The sequence below is a fragment of the Oncorhynchus mykiss genome, chromosome 27 (genome assembly GCF_057628025.1).
Source record: "Oncorhynchus mykiss isolate SJ-2025 chromosome 27, ASM5762802v1, whole genome shotgun sequence".
Lineage (NCBI taxonomy): Eukaryota > Metazoa > Chordata > Actinopteri > Salmoniformes > Salmonidae > Oncorhynchus > Oncorhynchus mykiss.
The window spans coordinates 11,313,828-11,329,373 of record NC_143048.1 but is presented as its reverse complement, the minus strand read 5'-3'; the positions used below and the strand labels follow the sequence as shown (position 1 = coordinate 11,329,373).

The window sequence follows — 15,546 nt, the reverse complement described above, 5'->3', positions numbered from 1 at the left end:
TCCAAAATGGAGCTCTTTGGCATCAACTCAACTCGCCATGTTTGGAGGAGGAGGAATGCTGCCTTTGACCCCAAGAACACTATCCCCACCCTCAAACATGGAGGTGGAAACATTATGCTTTGGGGTTGTTTTTCTGCTAAGGGGATAGGACAACTTCACCGCATCAAAGGGACGATGGACTGGGCCATGTACCGTCAAATATTGGGCGAGAACCTCCTTCCCTCAGCCAGGGCATTGAAAATGGGTCGTGGATGGGTATTCCAGCATGACAATGACCCAAAACACACGGCCAAGGCAACAAAGGAGTGGCTCAAGAAGAAGCACATGAAGGTTCTGGAGTGGCCGAGCCAGTCTCCAGACCTTAATCCCATAGTAAATATGTGGAGGGAGCTGAAGGTTTGAGTTGCCAAGCGTCAGCCTCGAAACCTTAATGACTTGGAGAAGATCTGCAAAGAGGAGTGGGACAAAATACCTCCTGAGATGTGTGCAAACCTGGTGGCCAACTACAAGAACCATCTGACCTCTGATTGCCAACAAGGATTTTGCCACCAAGTACAAAGTCATGTTTTGCAGAGAGGTCAAATACTTATTTCCCTCATTAAAATGCTAATCAATTTTTGGCATGCATTTTTCTGGATGTTTTTGTTGTTATTCTGTCTCTCACTGTTCAAATAAACCTACCATTTAAAATGATAGACTGATCATTTCTTTGTCATTGGGCAAACGTACAAAATCAGCAGGGGATCAAATGTGCTTTTTCCCCCTCACTGTACATTCCCCTCTCTCCTGTGTCCTTGCAGTTCAAGAGCACTGACTTTCAAAGCTGTGACGCAACTAATTCACACTAAGTACATTTTCTGAATAAAGTTTCTACAGGCGAAACCTCCACCGATCAGCTCCTTCTCCCCTTCACAGGGACAGATTTTCTGCCCTTAGACGCATGTCCTTAAGCACCAACACAAGTACACCATTTAAACTGAAGCACACACACACCATGACACTTATACTGTTGTGTTGCTGAGTGCTGCCTTTGAGCAGAATGAGTGTGTGAGCGTGCAGTTCTTTTCTTACCGTGGCTCTGTACTTCATCTCTCTCCTTCCTGTTTATTGGTCGGCTTTAACAATTGTTTATGCTACCAGAATGTGAGTCGTCCACGTCAGAGCGATCGCACAACTTTTGTTTTTATAACTTCTCCGGAGCCATGTGTAGGAGCGACCCAGCTGCCGTCACCTCTCCTCTTACTTATTTTCTCCCTCTCAGTTGGTCACTCTCTCGCTCTACCTTCTTCGCTCTCTTTCTCCCTCCCTCTTTCTACAGAGTAAGCAGTCTCTGTGTAGTGACACTTCTCTCTCATTCCCTCTCTCCTCCAGCACAGGGCCCAACAATGGATTTACAGTGGAAGGTGAAACACTAGCTTTGAACTAGTTTTAGTTTCTCTCCGACTCCTCTGCTCTTAAAACAAGGCAGATGGGGCATTAAAAAAAATCCCACAAAAACATCTCCAAGCACACATCTGGACTCAACCACCCCTGGAGAGAGGGGAAAAAAAGAAGAAATGGAAAATGTGTCCCTCTGTACAAGGAGAGGGGGACCTGTGAGGGGCTATGGGAGAATATAGGACGACTTACACAGAAAGACAGGACCGGGTTTGGGAAGCCCTGGTGTAGAGAATCACTCTATCATCTAAACCGCTGTGAAATAAAAATGTTTCATAACCAAGCAAATGACATTTTTCAGCTGATGTACAAAAAGTAAAAGACGCAAAAAACAAAAGACCGGGACGCATAGAAATAGCGAACATAGAACAGATCTACCGCTTCTTAGACTTGCTTTCATTGAAAGCGACCTATAAAACACATTTCTATGTGAATTTGGTCAGGTCCCCAGAAAAAAAGACATATTGCAGCTTTAAAAAGGGATAGTTAAGGAAACCTATGTACTGTTGCTTAACTAGAAAAAAGGTTATCAGTGTGGAACAACAAGATCAGTGTGGATTGCAGTCTCTTCTTGTCCATATACTGCTTTTAAAAGGAAACCATCTAGATTTATAATAACCAAATGGAATAATATCTGGCTCAGATATCGTTTCATTTTCACATGGTCCTTTTCAGCACAGTTCTAGGTGATGCGGAACCAGGCCAGCTCAGTACAGCTTGGTGTAGCTCTGTTCAGTTCGGCTCAGTAATGTGAAAGCCAGATATTCCCTTTCTGTTTCAGTCCGTTTTCCTCCGTTTCATGCACCCAGGTGAGGATGTTGGGGGTTGGTGGCTCTCTTTCCTGCCCCAGGCCAGCCCCTAACACAGCTCAGGTAAAATAAACCTGTCCATGATTACCCTTGTTGTCTGCAGCCTTGCAGCCCCCCCCCCGCTTGCTGCTCCTGCTGACAGCGCTCTACAGCCCCCTCTATTGGACAAGCCTACTGCTCAGCTGGCAGTAGTAGCATGTGACAGAGGAACGAGACAGAAACTTCACCTCACCTTCAATGTTCAAAAACATAGTCTATAGTTGTGTGTAATCTCCAATAAACGCTGCAGAACTCAGGGATTGTAGTTCATACCCGTGTCTCTACCTCTCGCCACTGCCAACATAATCAGAGCCCCCGCCTGCAGGAATCTGAGTAATGTTTTCCAGACGGTGTGAGTTTCTCTCTCGGTCTGTCACGCTCTCTCTCGGTCGCTCGCGCACACACACACCACACACACACACACTCTCTCGCTCTCTTTCACTCTCTCCCACTCTCACATGGGCACCGCTGGGCATGAGAACAAACCGAGAATGAAGGAAAAACAATAAAAATGGACAGAGAACAAAACAACAAAAAGAAATCAGACAGATTTGCAGTGACTTTAGCATTGGTTACATCCATGTCAAGTGTATGTTGACAGAATGCTCAATGCTTCATTGGCATACATTGGGGCTGTACATTGTGCACAGTCATGCTGATGTAGCATATTTGTGCTGAACAGGGGGGGGGGTATGCACCAGTATGCATCGGTCCTGGTGGTTAACTCTTTCCTCTCCCACATCTTTCAGTCAGGACCTCATGGCCTCTAGAGAGAGACCTGGGTTCAATTACTATTTGAAATGATTTCAAATACTTTAGCTGTACTTGATTGAGCTTGTCTGGCACCAATAGAAGTCCAAACCCCAACCATCTGGCGCCCCAGGCAGGTTAAAGCAAACACTCAAAACGAATTGAAAGATTTCAAATAGTATTTGAACCCAGGTCTGCTGTCTAGGACCAATTCAAATTCAGCCTTTATGGCCCGGCTGTAAATTGCACTGTTGTCAAGTGACTGTAAAAAGGGGATATAACCTTGGCAACGCAACAAACATGAACAACGTTATCAAGAGTCAGGAGACTATTTCTTCACATCTGTCTGATATTAAGGCTTATGTTGTATCCTCTTATCTTCCTTTCATTACACTACACCTTTTATTCTGTCCTTCAACATTCCTCCCTCACCCTCCTACTGGATCAAGTCTGAAATTAAAAAAGACTTGATGAATTTAAGACTACGTGCACCAAGTGTGTCTGAAGTGATTACAACTTGGGACATTATGAAGTTTAAAACGGCAGCCAAGCACTGTGCCAGTCCGTCTCAGTTCGAACGGTGTTGCCAGAACCTGGGCTGGAGTGAATGCAGCAGAACCGACACATACTGCAGGACATACTGTACAGACACACATCTGGTGGGGAGGACGACAGAAGACGCACATGGTGACTAGGATCCAGCTCCTCCTTCATTGGTTCCCAGAGTGGAAACACTTCTTGTCCCTAACCACACCACTTTAGGGAAAACACACCAAACAGAACAGAATGCTGAGGGTGAAACACTGATAGCAGACCAAACAGAATGCTGAGGGTGAAACACTGATAGCACACCAAACAGAATGCTGAGGGTGAAACACTGATTGCACACCAAACAGAATGCTGAGGGTGAAACACTGATGGCACACCAAACAGAATGCTGAGGGTGAAACACTGATAGCACACCAAACAGAATGCTGAGGGGAAAAAAAACAGAACACTTATTTTATTCCCCTCCCCTATTTATGTCACTTCCTCTCTCTCTCTCCCCTCATCTAGACCCACAATTACTTCCTCCCTCTCTCTGTAGCACTCGTTGCTGCTACAACAGGGACACACAAACCCACAATTCCCATCGCCTCTCCCCGTTGTAGGGGCAAACCCATATCGCTAGTACGGGAGATAGCTCATTGCGCGACACAAATCTATGACAACCCTTAACTATTGCCGGTGACTCATCAGCTTAAATCAACATATGGTTGAAGGACAATATGATGGTGTTGTCTGGTACTGTATATACAGTAAACATGACCCCACCCCTCCGCTGAGCTAGAGCAGCTTAGTTTACAGAGTGAGTCATCGGGAGAAAAATTGCAGCTCTGTGAGAAACACACAGGCACACGTCCTTGCTTGCTTCATCCACCCACCATGTTCTATTCAGCTGGGCCCGGTGCCAACGCACTGCTACTGTCCACCATCCATTACCTTCACAGAACACTACTATTTCAACCCCACAAATTCTTAGCCCAGGAGACCGGCCCTAGTAGCTGCAGACAGTGGCCACGTTCCAGACCGACTAAAGGCAGACGAGCTGCATGAACCACAAATGAAGCTCTGATATGACATCTGGCAGGCTAGAATCCATTGTACAGGGCTGCCTGGAACGCAACCAGTGTCTTCTGTAGCCTCGGAATGATAAACAGGATGACGGGCCTCTTAAATTAAACATTCTAATTAGTCACATATGAAGAATTATAACACTAAACAAATATTTACGCCCTCAAGTAGTGTCATCTCCCTATCTTATCCCATTCTTATTATCTCTCTCTTCTCTCAGTCTCTGCAGCCATCTTCCCCCACGATGACAGTAACCAGACCGTCTGACTGTCAGCCTTCTATTCACTAGCCTTACCCTCCGTCTCCGTCTCGTTTCATAGGTGTGCGAGTGTGGCATGCTTGTGTGTGACAACTTTAGCTTGTCTGTCGATCAGTTGAAAGAACAGGGAAAGGTGCAGGGAGGTCTATATTATAGATATATTATCATATAGATTAAAGAGGGACGGTAACCTTCAGTTTGTGAAAGAAGCCAATGTGAGGAGGCTTGACTGGGAGGGAAAGGGGACGAAGGAGGAGAAGATGAAAGACCCCTATGATGTCAGGTCAGAAGAATGTAAGCCATGTGGGCAGGAAAGAGCCAGTCAAAAAGAGAGAGAGGAGAGAGAGAGAGAGACACTCAGTCTCAGAGTGTGGTCAAAGAGGATGCTAATGAGCTCATACTCTGCTGTAACATCACGCTGTCATAACGCCGTCTCTTTGGTGACAGTGTTATATTGACACAGGGCTGCTTCCCGTTCCATCGGACTCCCTTGCTGTGCCCCTCTTCCTCTCTGGGTTTTGTGAATCATTGTGGCAGCACCGGGTTGTGAGTGTGCTGTCGCCGTCCACTTTTCCATACACAGCTGTTTCCACAGTGAACAGGCTATTAGGCCTGACAGGGCCGAGGGACTATATTACAGAGCATCTGTCCCCATAACACATGCGAGTGAGTGAACTCCATTACATTCCTCTAGAATATAGAACTTGTAGGATTCAGAGGGTGTAATAGCCACACGTACAGGGTTGCAGGTGTGATTGCAGGGTGAAGTGAAAATCCAACAAGACTAGGTGAAATAAAATAATGAAAATGGTAATAAAAAATGACCCCATGACCATTGAAGTGGGGGGGGGGGGGGGGGGGACCAAGTGAAATAAAACATTTTTTTAATGTTAAAGTTATAATATACATTAACAACTCAAAGACGTGCATTACTGCAGGTCACACACACACTAGAACAGGGAGACCAGAGGGGGCTGGTGAGAGGAGCTATAGGAGGACGGGCTCATTGCAATGGCTGGAATGGAAACATTGGAATGGTCCCAATCACATCTAACACATAGAAACAGCATTTGACTCCATTCCATACAGTCCATTCCACCCATTACAATGAGCCACAAGGCAGGACAATGAGATCACAAGGCAGGACAATGAGATCACAAGGCAGGACCCATTGTGCAACAGAACAGACAAACATGATTATTTGTACAGTGGTGTGATGCTGCTCATCTGCAGGAAAGAATCGAGCATCCTTGTCCATCTTTGCTCTTGGCATCATGTACTGCAGACTGGGTGGCATCAGCAAGTATAACCACATTTACAATCTCTGGGCCATTTACAGCCCCTAGGTGTCTATCTACAGAGGATTGTACTGCCGCCAACAGTGTCAACATTTATCTGGTCACCAAGGAGAGTTAGACAAAGCAATATTACGGCTGTTTGCTTGCAAGGGTAACGGAAGCAAACAGGCCAAAATGGAGTGCTTTCTCCCCCTTTCACACACACACACACACACACACACACACATCTGGCTGCCTCTCCTTCTCATCCAGAGACGCACGCTGCCACACACTCCTCTTTTCTGCCTGAGCCAGCACTTTGGGCTGCGCAGGCATTTCCTAAAGTGTCTCCAGTGTTCCATAAAGACGTTATCCCAGCCAGCCTAGCCCCCCCCCCCCCCCCCCATTACCCCAGCAGGAATGAGGAGGAGGAAGACACACACACACGCAAGCAGAGTCTAGATCAATCAGTGGAGATTCCTCTGTGTGGACGAGGTGAATGGGGCAGTCGTCTAGCTCACAATAAGGCTACACCCTAGTCTGGGATCAGCTTTTTCTTACTATTCATCATTAGAGGCTCAACTACTAAACTGATCTTTAGGGACAAGTGATTCTTCACCACCTTTCCCCCATCATCTCAGTTGAGATGAGCCTGACCCGGGCCCTCAGGGCAACTGGTCCAGTGTGAAGACGTGTGAGGGACAGGGCTGTAGGGCAAATGGCAATTCCCCCAACAAAGGGAATACACACTGTTTCTCAGACACACACACAGACAGAGAGATAAAGAACACAAGCCTTTGGAGTCAACAGGGGCGCGTGGAGACTTGCAGTAGGAGGAACTCCAAACATTTCTCTCATTCCCACCCCGTCAACCCCAACACCCCTTCTTCCCTCTCTTTCGTCCCAGTCTCAATATCTGGGAGACTGCCGTGCACACCACTGGCTGGCTCCATCCAGCAGGAACTCCTACTTGTACAGTACAAATAGGGCAGCTGCGCCTGTCCTCCCTCCTCCCTCTCTGGTCTCCTCCCCCAGGCTAGAGGGGCCCTCTCAGGCTTATTTATACCCACACAGCCTTATATGGGCAGCTCCCGCTGCAGGCAGCAGGCTGCGGGGTATAGAGTACAGTCTACAGAGGCTTCCCACTGAAGTCACATACTCTCCAGCCCTTATCCTCTCCTCTATTGAGATAGAAGACCAATACTGGCCACACAAACTTTCCTCCCTTCCTCCGGCAGCTCCGGTTAAAAGGTAGTGTGCTGTCGGCCGGCGGGACGGAGTCACTTCGTTTGGTTGACGTTAATCCTTTGCTTACCATCACAGACCCAGTGTAAACCGATTGAACCAGAAGCATTTGCACGAGTTGCCAGAATGTCGAACGCGGCCTTTCCCGTTCTCAGTATGGTTCCTGGAGGGCCGATTCCACATCAATAACAACTGCACTGCTGCCCGACACAAAAGGACAAAATAATGGATTCCGCATACTGCTGCCAAACATCCTCTATCCAATTCCCTCTAGTCCTCTCCATCTGTCCGACAGCGTATCAAATGGAGCCAAATCTCCCATCCCATATATCTGCCATTTCTCCTCACTGCTCTAACCGAAACATGGTTACAACATACCGCATTGACTCCCAACAGCAGACACAGTGCCTGACATGCAGCACACCCAGGCTCCGATTATCTTTTGGGGTGCTCAGCTGCTCATAGGAACATATAGGACAGCAGTTTATGGACAAGGGGACAGGAGCCTAACAGAGCAGGGCCCGTACTCATCCAGTGTCTGTGTAAGAGTGCCGACCTCGGATCAGGTCCTCTCATTCATTACGATTTGAAAGGAAAAACTGATTGTAGAGCAACACTCCTGCTCAGAGCTGCTTTGTGAATATGGTTCGATACGAGAGCGGCCATATTGTTCAAAGCAACGACAGACACCACACACACACACACACACGTTCACCCATTGGCCGACACTAGATAAAGACTGTGCAGGAGTGAGAATAATAATGAAAGCCACCATACGATGGGAGTTTGTGCGGGGTTTGACGTTGCAATAAATTCAGCAGTCTAGGAAACTCGAGGTTTGGCACTGGGCCTAACAGAGCACAGTGTAAGCATAAGCAAGCACAGACCTCTTTCCCAACGGAAGATCTGAACAGTCTGGGGACAAACACACTTCACGTTTCAACATCTCAGGAATCTTGTTCCTAACCACCCCCAGGGCAGAGTCAGGGGTTAGAGCTGCTTAGATGGAAAATACACAGACAACAGCTGAGGCAATGACACACACACAGTTATTTCTCCACACACACACACACCCCCGTGTCTGTGGCAGGTCATTGGGTATTATTACTACCCTCGAATGACCAGACAGCACTGTAATCATTAAAACACAATGGCACACAGACAGACGAGCGCCCTCCCCACCCTCTCATTCTACGCATCACATCCCCCTAATTACTGGATGCCCCCCCCCCCACCCCCACACAGAGGACCTGAACACACAGGGCTTAGCTCACAGCTCTCCCAAGGGACCAGTTGGGACAGCGTTATTAGAGGATCAGATGACTGCTGACAGGAGCTTATTGAGAGATGCAGTCCTATCGGCAGCAGCGTGCGGGTGGATCGCACTAAAAGGAACAGCATCGTGCACTCAGCAGGCTATCCATCCAAGCACATAGTTGGACATAAACTTGGGTGCGGTATGAACGTACGTGTCCCATAGAGTGAGCTGAGACTCGTGTGTTTGCATGGGAGTTCCGTGCGGACAGAGACAGACACATAGGTCATTGGGGTGAGGGATTCTTCGAAAACGACGCCAGGTGTCAACTCCACCTCTTATCAAGCACATCTCCTCGGCAGTGTTTGCATTCCTTCACTCGCTCCGACTTCTCCTCCCATACGGGCCAAGCTCTTATCATGCCCTGCTCCCACACATTGGTTGCAGCTGAATGAAAAGCAAAAACTGTTTGAGAGTGTGTGATATTACACTGGAATGGAGGTTTTGGAAAGTTTAGTTTGAACAGACACTTCAAGTCTAATTACATGTTTGAGAAGAGATTTTAAAAAAGGGGGTCTGTGTTGCTGACAGAGGAACTATGCAACATCCTTGTCTAATTCAGAGCCCTACATTTAAATGGAGCCGATCGGTGGTTAACTCATTGTGAGTTGTTTGGCTAATGGGTTTGCCAATCCAGAGGCTCTACTGTAATTGCATTGACATTCAGCAACGAATTAACTGACAGAGGAGACACTTCCTACTATTTTTTACTACTACCTCCCTCTACACTGCCACCGGTGGGTGGGTGGCTGGCGTTCAGATTGAAACATATGAGACAGAACAAACATGCTACACTGGTGGATCGCTCAATGCCACGGCCAGGCTGCAACCATGTCTCTCTGACATGTAGCAGATAGAATCGGGGCAGCTTTATTTGTGACCGCTATCTGCAACATTCCACAATGTTGTGTCCTGCTGAACGCAGCCCTGTTCCGATCCAGCCGCCCCGAATAGTTTTTTTTCCCTTTGACACACACTCTCCCTTCCTACCCTTCCTCTACCAAGCTGAGTCATTGACCGTACAGGGTTGGGACAACACAAGGACACACCTGGTTGGGATTGCTGTCAGCTTATGGCCCAGGCAGTCATGGAGTAGACCTGGGTAAAGGTTAACGTGCAGGGCTGGCAGGCTGGCCAATCAGGAAGGGGGGGCACAGTGCTGCTGGCCAAGGTCCCAGCACTGACAACCACTGAAAGGAACTAAGTTTATATATACACAGTCACTGTGTACAATCTTTAATGCTAACCTGGTCCCAGATCAGTTTGTGCGGTCTTGCCAAACGTGACATAACAACACAAACAATCTGGAACCAGGCTATATCCATGCCAGGTTAACTTCTCAGGGAGAACCACAATACACACAACAGGAAGGTGAACAAGTAGGGCTCTAGCTGGTACAAAGAGTGTGTGGGAACCAACACACACAGTGGGTCACAACAGGTGGGTGTGCCAGCAGAGAGCGAGCGAATGGGCCATTTACAGACAGACAGACAGAGAGTCTCAGGGTATGGGTGTGGTAAAGTCACATTCAATGGGTAAAGGAGGTATGGCCGGGACGATACCAGTACCGCGATACTTGTTAGTATCGTGGTAAGAAAAATAACTAAACGAAGGAGTTGCCTGCATCGTGTTTCCATTTTTTTGCCACGGACAACAACAAAAAATGTGAATCTGGTATCGTCACAGCCCTATAAAAAATAAAGGAGGTGCAGGTCGACAGAGATCGGCCCATAATGCTACAGGTTATCTACCACAGAAAGGGGCCATTTTTGTGTGAGCACATACCTCGTTCATCGGAGTGGATCGGGAGGGCTGGAATATAACGAGACACAAGTTAATGAAAAGCCGTTATAAAGTCTCATACATGCTTATAGCAAGGAATAAAGCATTGTACGTGCAGGCTTTAAGTAAAGTGTTACTGAAAGCAGTACTGAAACTACAGGAGTCTCCAGTAGAAGGCATTGCATCCAAGTGTTGCCAACTTGTTAGAGAAGGCGTGGTGGTTATCGTGATACAAGGATGCACGCACAAACCATCACTAAAATGCTTTTAAATTTGTACTTCAGTCAGCGAGGTCAAAGTTAACCATGAACAAAATGTTCATTCATAAAGGCTTTATAAAAACACCTATATCACAATAATACCACAATTCAAATCATGAATGCTATGGGCTTATTAAGTCAGATACCAGTTCCTGTGTTCACTTTAAAATGGAGCAGAAAAAGCAAAGGGAAGGATTAGCGATGGAAAGAGGATCTCTAAGCCCCACCCCTATTTCCTTTCCCACAGCCCTTCACTCTACCCCTGTCTGTCTGTCCTGACGGTGAAGGCCACGGGGAATGAGACAGAGGATTAACCAAATATCTCACACCATCAGGTTAATCAGTGTGAGTCACAGTGTGTGTGTGTGTGTGTGTGTGTGGCAAAACAGGGATTGACATCTAAAACATGCACAGTCAGCACAGTGCCTGGCCTTAAACAGGCAAACACGGACGAGTGACAGCAGTCAGATAACCTACTGGCCTACCTTAACATTGTCTAACTTTTCAGGCAACTGTGAAGGTCTTGAATTCTGAGACATCCTACCTCGACTAGTCATGGTCACTAGGCACGAAACGGAAGAAAACTGACCGAAACAGGAAGGTACTACCTGAAACCGTATTAATAACAAAAGCCCATTTTTCATTTTCTGTTCCACATCATATTGAAACGTTTTGTCACTGTGTGCCTTAAAATGAACACAACCCAGGTTTGCTTGAGCCAGTTGGGTTTCCCAGTCGGATAGTAGTTTGCTCCTGATAGGAAGCAGCAACGAGGGCAGGGCTCTCTAGTCGAAGGCCAGGACATTTCTGGTGGAAAAGCCACAGCTAGGAGACAAAACCCCAGATCGTCCAACCAGCTCAATTCATGACTCGCCGGTGTACATGCAGCACTCTACATTGACTCACTACCAGACACGCATTCTACCAGACTGACTCACTCCACACACACACACACACACACACACACACACCTCTCTACCCAATGCTTGACTTGGACTGAAATAGGTGCCGGTACTCCACGTTGCATGGTGCCTAAGAACATCCCTTAGCTGTGGTACTTTGACCATATACCACACCTTCTCGGGACTTATTGTTCAAGCAGGCTATGGATCCCAGATGCCATATCTTCCTCCACTTCTACCAGGTTGTGAAACACATCAGTTTTGCCTCACTATCTATCACAGTATTTGGTATGTTATTAGGATCCCCATTAGTGTCAATGTGTCAGTTATCAGGGCAGCTTGTCCAAGACATGCCCTCGCTCGCAGTCGCTTGGGTTTCAAACTCTGGTCACCAAGACCATGTTCAAAATAGTCACTGTCAGGGAGTGACATGTCACGCCTGTGAAACCATAGCAACTGAGAATGTACAGTACTTTTGCAAGCGGTCCCTAGGTCCACCAATTCACAAGGCCTGGATGAATGTTGTCAAGACCATACATTATTTGACCTAGCATGTTCCTATTTCTACATCATCTCCCTTCTCCTCTCAATCTTTGTTCATTAGTCTCTAGGACAAATCCAACCGTTCATCTGTTCCAACTAACAAGGTTACCCAATAAACTGCAGTGTTGGTGACAAGTGTTTAGTAGGGGTGTCGTCAGAGGTTGACAAAATAGTTTAGAGCAGTGGTTCCCAAACTTTTTAATAGTCCCGTACCCCTTCAAACATTCAACGTCCAGCTGCGTACCCCTTCTAACACCAGGGTCAGAGCACTCTCAAATGTTGTTTTTTTGCCATCATTGTTACCCTGCGTCACACACTACACGATATGTTTAATAAACAGAAGAATGAGTGTGAGTTTGTCACAACCCGGCTCATGGGAAGTGACCGAGAGCTCTTATAGAACCTCTTTATTTAACCATCTTACATACAAGACCTTATTTGTTCATCAAAGATTGTGAATAACTCACCACAGGTTAATGAGAAGGGTGTGCTTGAAAGGATGCACACAACTCTGCAATGTGGGCTTGTATTGGAGAGAGTCTCAGTCTTAAATTATTTCACACAGTCTGTGCCTGTATTTCGTTTTCATGCTAGTGAGGGCCGAGAATCCACTCTCACATAGATACGTGGTTGCAAAGGGCATGAGTGTATTAACAGTGCGCTTTTCCAAGGCAGGATAATCTGAGCGAAGCCCTGTCCAGAAATCTGGCAGTGGCTTCTGATTAAATTATATTTTCACAGAACCCCTTGTTGCAATTTTTATGAAACTCTCTTGTTCAGATATCGTTAAGTGGACTGGAGGCAGGGCATGAAAGGGATACCAAATCCAGTTTGTGTCATCCGTTTCGGGAAAGTACATGCGTAATTGCACACCCAACTCACTCAGGTGCTTCACTATATCACATTTGACATTGTCCGTAAGCTTGAGTTCATTTTCACACACACAAAAAAAAAATCATACAATGATGGAAAGACCTGTGTGTTGTCCTTGTTAATGCAGACAGAGAAGAGCCAAACTTCTTAATCATAGCCTCAATTTTGTCCCGCACATTGAATATAGTTGCGGAGAGTCCCTGTAATCCTAGATTCAGATCATTCAGGCGAGAAAAAAACATCACCCAGATGGGCCAGTCGTGTGAGAAACTCCTCATCATGCAACCGGTCAGACAAGTGAAAATTATGGTCAGTAAAGAAAACTTTAAGCTCGTCTCTCAATTCAAAAAAACATGTCAATACTTTGCCCCTTGATAAGCAGCGTACTTCTTCTGTATGTTGTAAAAGTGGTACATGGTCAGATACCAACATGAGCAGCAGCTACGTTTGGCTACATACGGACCGTTAGCGGAATTCCCGCAGAGAGTAACCGTTCATGTGATTGGATGTTCATTATTTGACCAGGCTACCTGTATTTGACATTGTGTTGTTATTTCTCTGAACTGTTTTTTTTTTTTTTTTTGGTTGGTTGTGAAACGAGGCTGCTCAGGCAAGACATTTTTTTTTAACCCCGCTGGAAGATATAAATGGACGGTTTGAAATGTGAAGATTAAAAATATATATTTTAAAAACACACCACACACAACCGTTCAAAAGTTTTGGGTCACTTAGAAATGTCCCTGTTTTTCAAAGAAAAGCACATTTTTTGTCCATTAAAATAACATCAAAATTATCCGAAATACAGTGTAGACATTGTTAATGTTGTAAATGACTATTGAAGCTGGAAACGGCTGATTTTTTTTATGGAATATCTACATAGGCGTACAGAGGCCCATTATCAGCAACCATCACTTCTGTGTTCAAGTGGCACTTTGTGTTAGCGAATCCGAGTTCACCATTTTAAAAAAGGCTAATTGACCATTAGAAAACCCTTTTGCAATTATGTTAGCACAGCTGAAAACTGTTGTATTGCTTCTTCAATCAGAACAACTGGCCATCTTTAGACCAGTTGAGTATCTGAAGCATCAGCATTTGTGGGTTCAATTACAGGCTCAAAATGGCCAGAAACAAAGACCTTTCTTCTGAAACTCGCCAGTCTATTTTTTGTTCTGAGAAATGAAGGCTAGTCCATGTGAGAAATTGCCAAGAAAATGAAGATCTTGTACAACGCTGTGTACTACTCCCTTCACAGAACAGCGCAAATTGGCTCTAACCAGAATAGAAAGAGGAGTTTGAGAAACAGATGCCTCACAATTCACCTTGCAGCTTCATTAAATAGTACCCGCAAAACACCAGTCTCAACTTCAACATTGAAGAGGCGACTCCAGGATGCTGGCCTTCTAAATCAAATCAAATCTTATTGGTCACATACACATGGTTGGCAGATGTTAATGCGAGTGTAGCGAAACGCTTGTGCTTCTAGTTCTGACTGTGCTGTAATATCTAACAATTTCACAACTACCTTATATACACACACACACACACACACAAGTGTAAAGGAATGAATAAGAATATGTACATATAAATATATGGATGAGCAATGGCCGTTCGGCATAGGCAAAATGCAGAAGATGGTATAGAGTACAGTATATACACATATGAGATGAGTAATGTAGGGTATGTAAACATTATATAAAGTGTTGAGGATCAGCGGGGTGGAGATGTTTCCTACCCTCACCACCTGGGGGAGGCCCGTCAGAAAGTCCAGGACCCAGTTGCACAGGGCGGGGTCGAGACCCAGAGTCTCGAGCTAAATGACGAGTTTGGAGGGTACAATGGTGTTAAATGCTGGACAGCATTCTTCTATAGGTATTCCTCTTGTCCAGATGGGTTAGGGCAGTGTGCAGTGTGATTGCGATTGCATCGTCTGTGGACCTATTGGGGTGGTAAGCAAATTGGAGTGGGTCTAGGGTGTCAGTCAGGGTGGAGGTGATATGATCCTTGACTAGTCTCTCAAAGCCCTTCATGATGACACAAGTGAGTGCTATGGGGCGATAGCTAAGTTAACTAAGCTAAATGACTTTCTTGGGAACAGGAACAATGGTGGCCCTCTTGAAGCATGTGGGAACCACAGACTGGGATAGGGATTGATTGAATATGTCCGTAAACACACCAGCCAGCTGGTCTGTGCATGCTCTGAGGACGCGGCTAGGGATGCCGTCTGGGCCAGCAGCCTTACGAGGGTTAACACGTTTAAAATGTTTTACTGACGTTGGCCGCGGTGAAGGAGAGCCCGCAGGTTTTGGTAGCGGGCCGTGTCAGTGGCACTGTATTGTCCTCAAAGCGGGCAAAGAAGTTGTTTAGTTTGTCTGGGAGCAAGACGTCAGTGTCCGTGACGGGGCTGGTTTTCTTTTTGTAATCCGCGATTGTCTGTAGACCCT

At 46.2% G+C, this 15,546-nt stretch overlaps 1 protein-coding gene across 13 annotated transcripts in view; it reads right to left on the bottom strand.

Moving 5' to 3' along the window:
* LOC110507521 (unconventional myosin-Ic) overlaps positions 1–15,546 on the bottom strand; it is a 74,638-nt gene that overhangs the window by 49,943 nt on the left and 9,149 nt on the right. For 2 of the 13 annotated variants that reach the window (XM_090224409.1, XM_090224410.1), the window contains exon 2: positions 10,531–10,557. The exons of 8 other annotated variants lie outside the window; for them this stretch is intronic. In XM_090224409.1, the coding sequence (XP_090080535.1) occupies positions 10,531–10,539 (9 nt within the window). In that variant the 5' untranslated portion in view covers positions 10,540–10,557. Of the gene's footprint in view, positions 1–1,071; positions 2,890–10,530; positions 10,558–15,546 lie in introns of those variants that run through there. 3 more of the 13 variants (XM_090224406.1, XM_090224407.1, XM_090224413.1) reach the window with 2 other exon arrangements.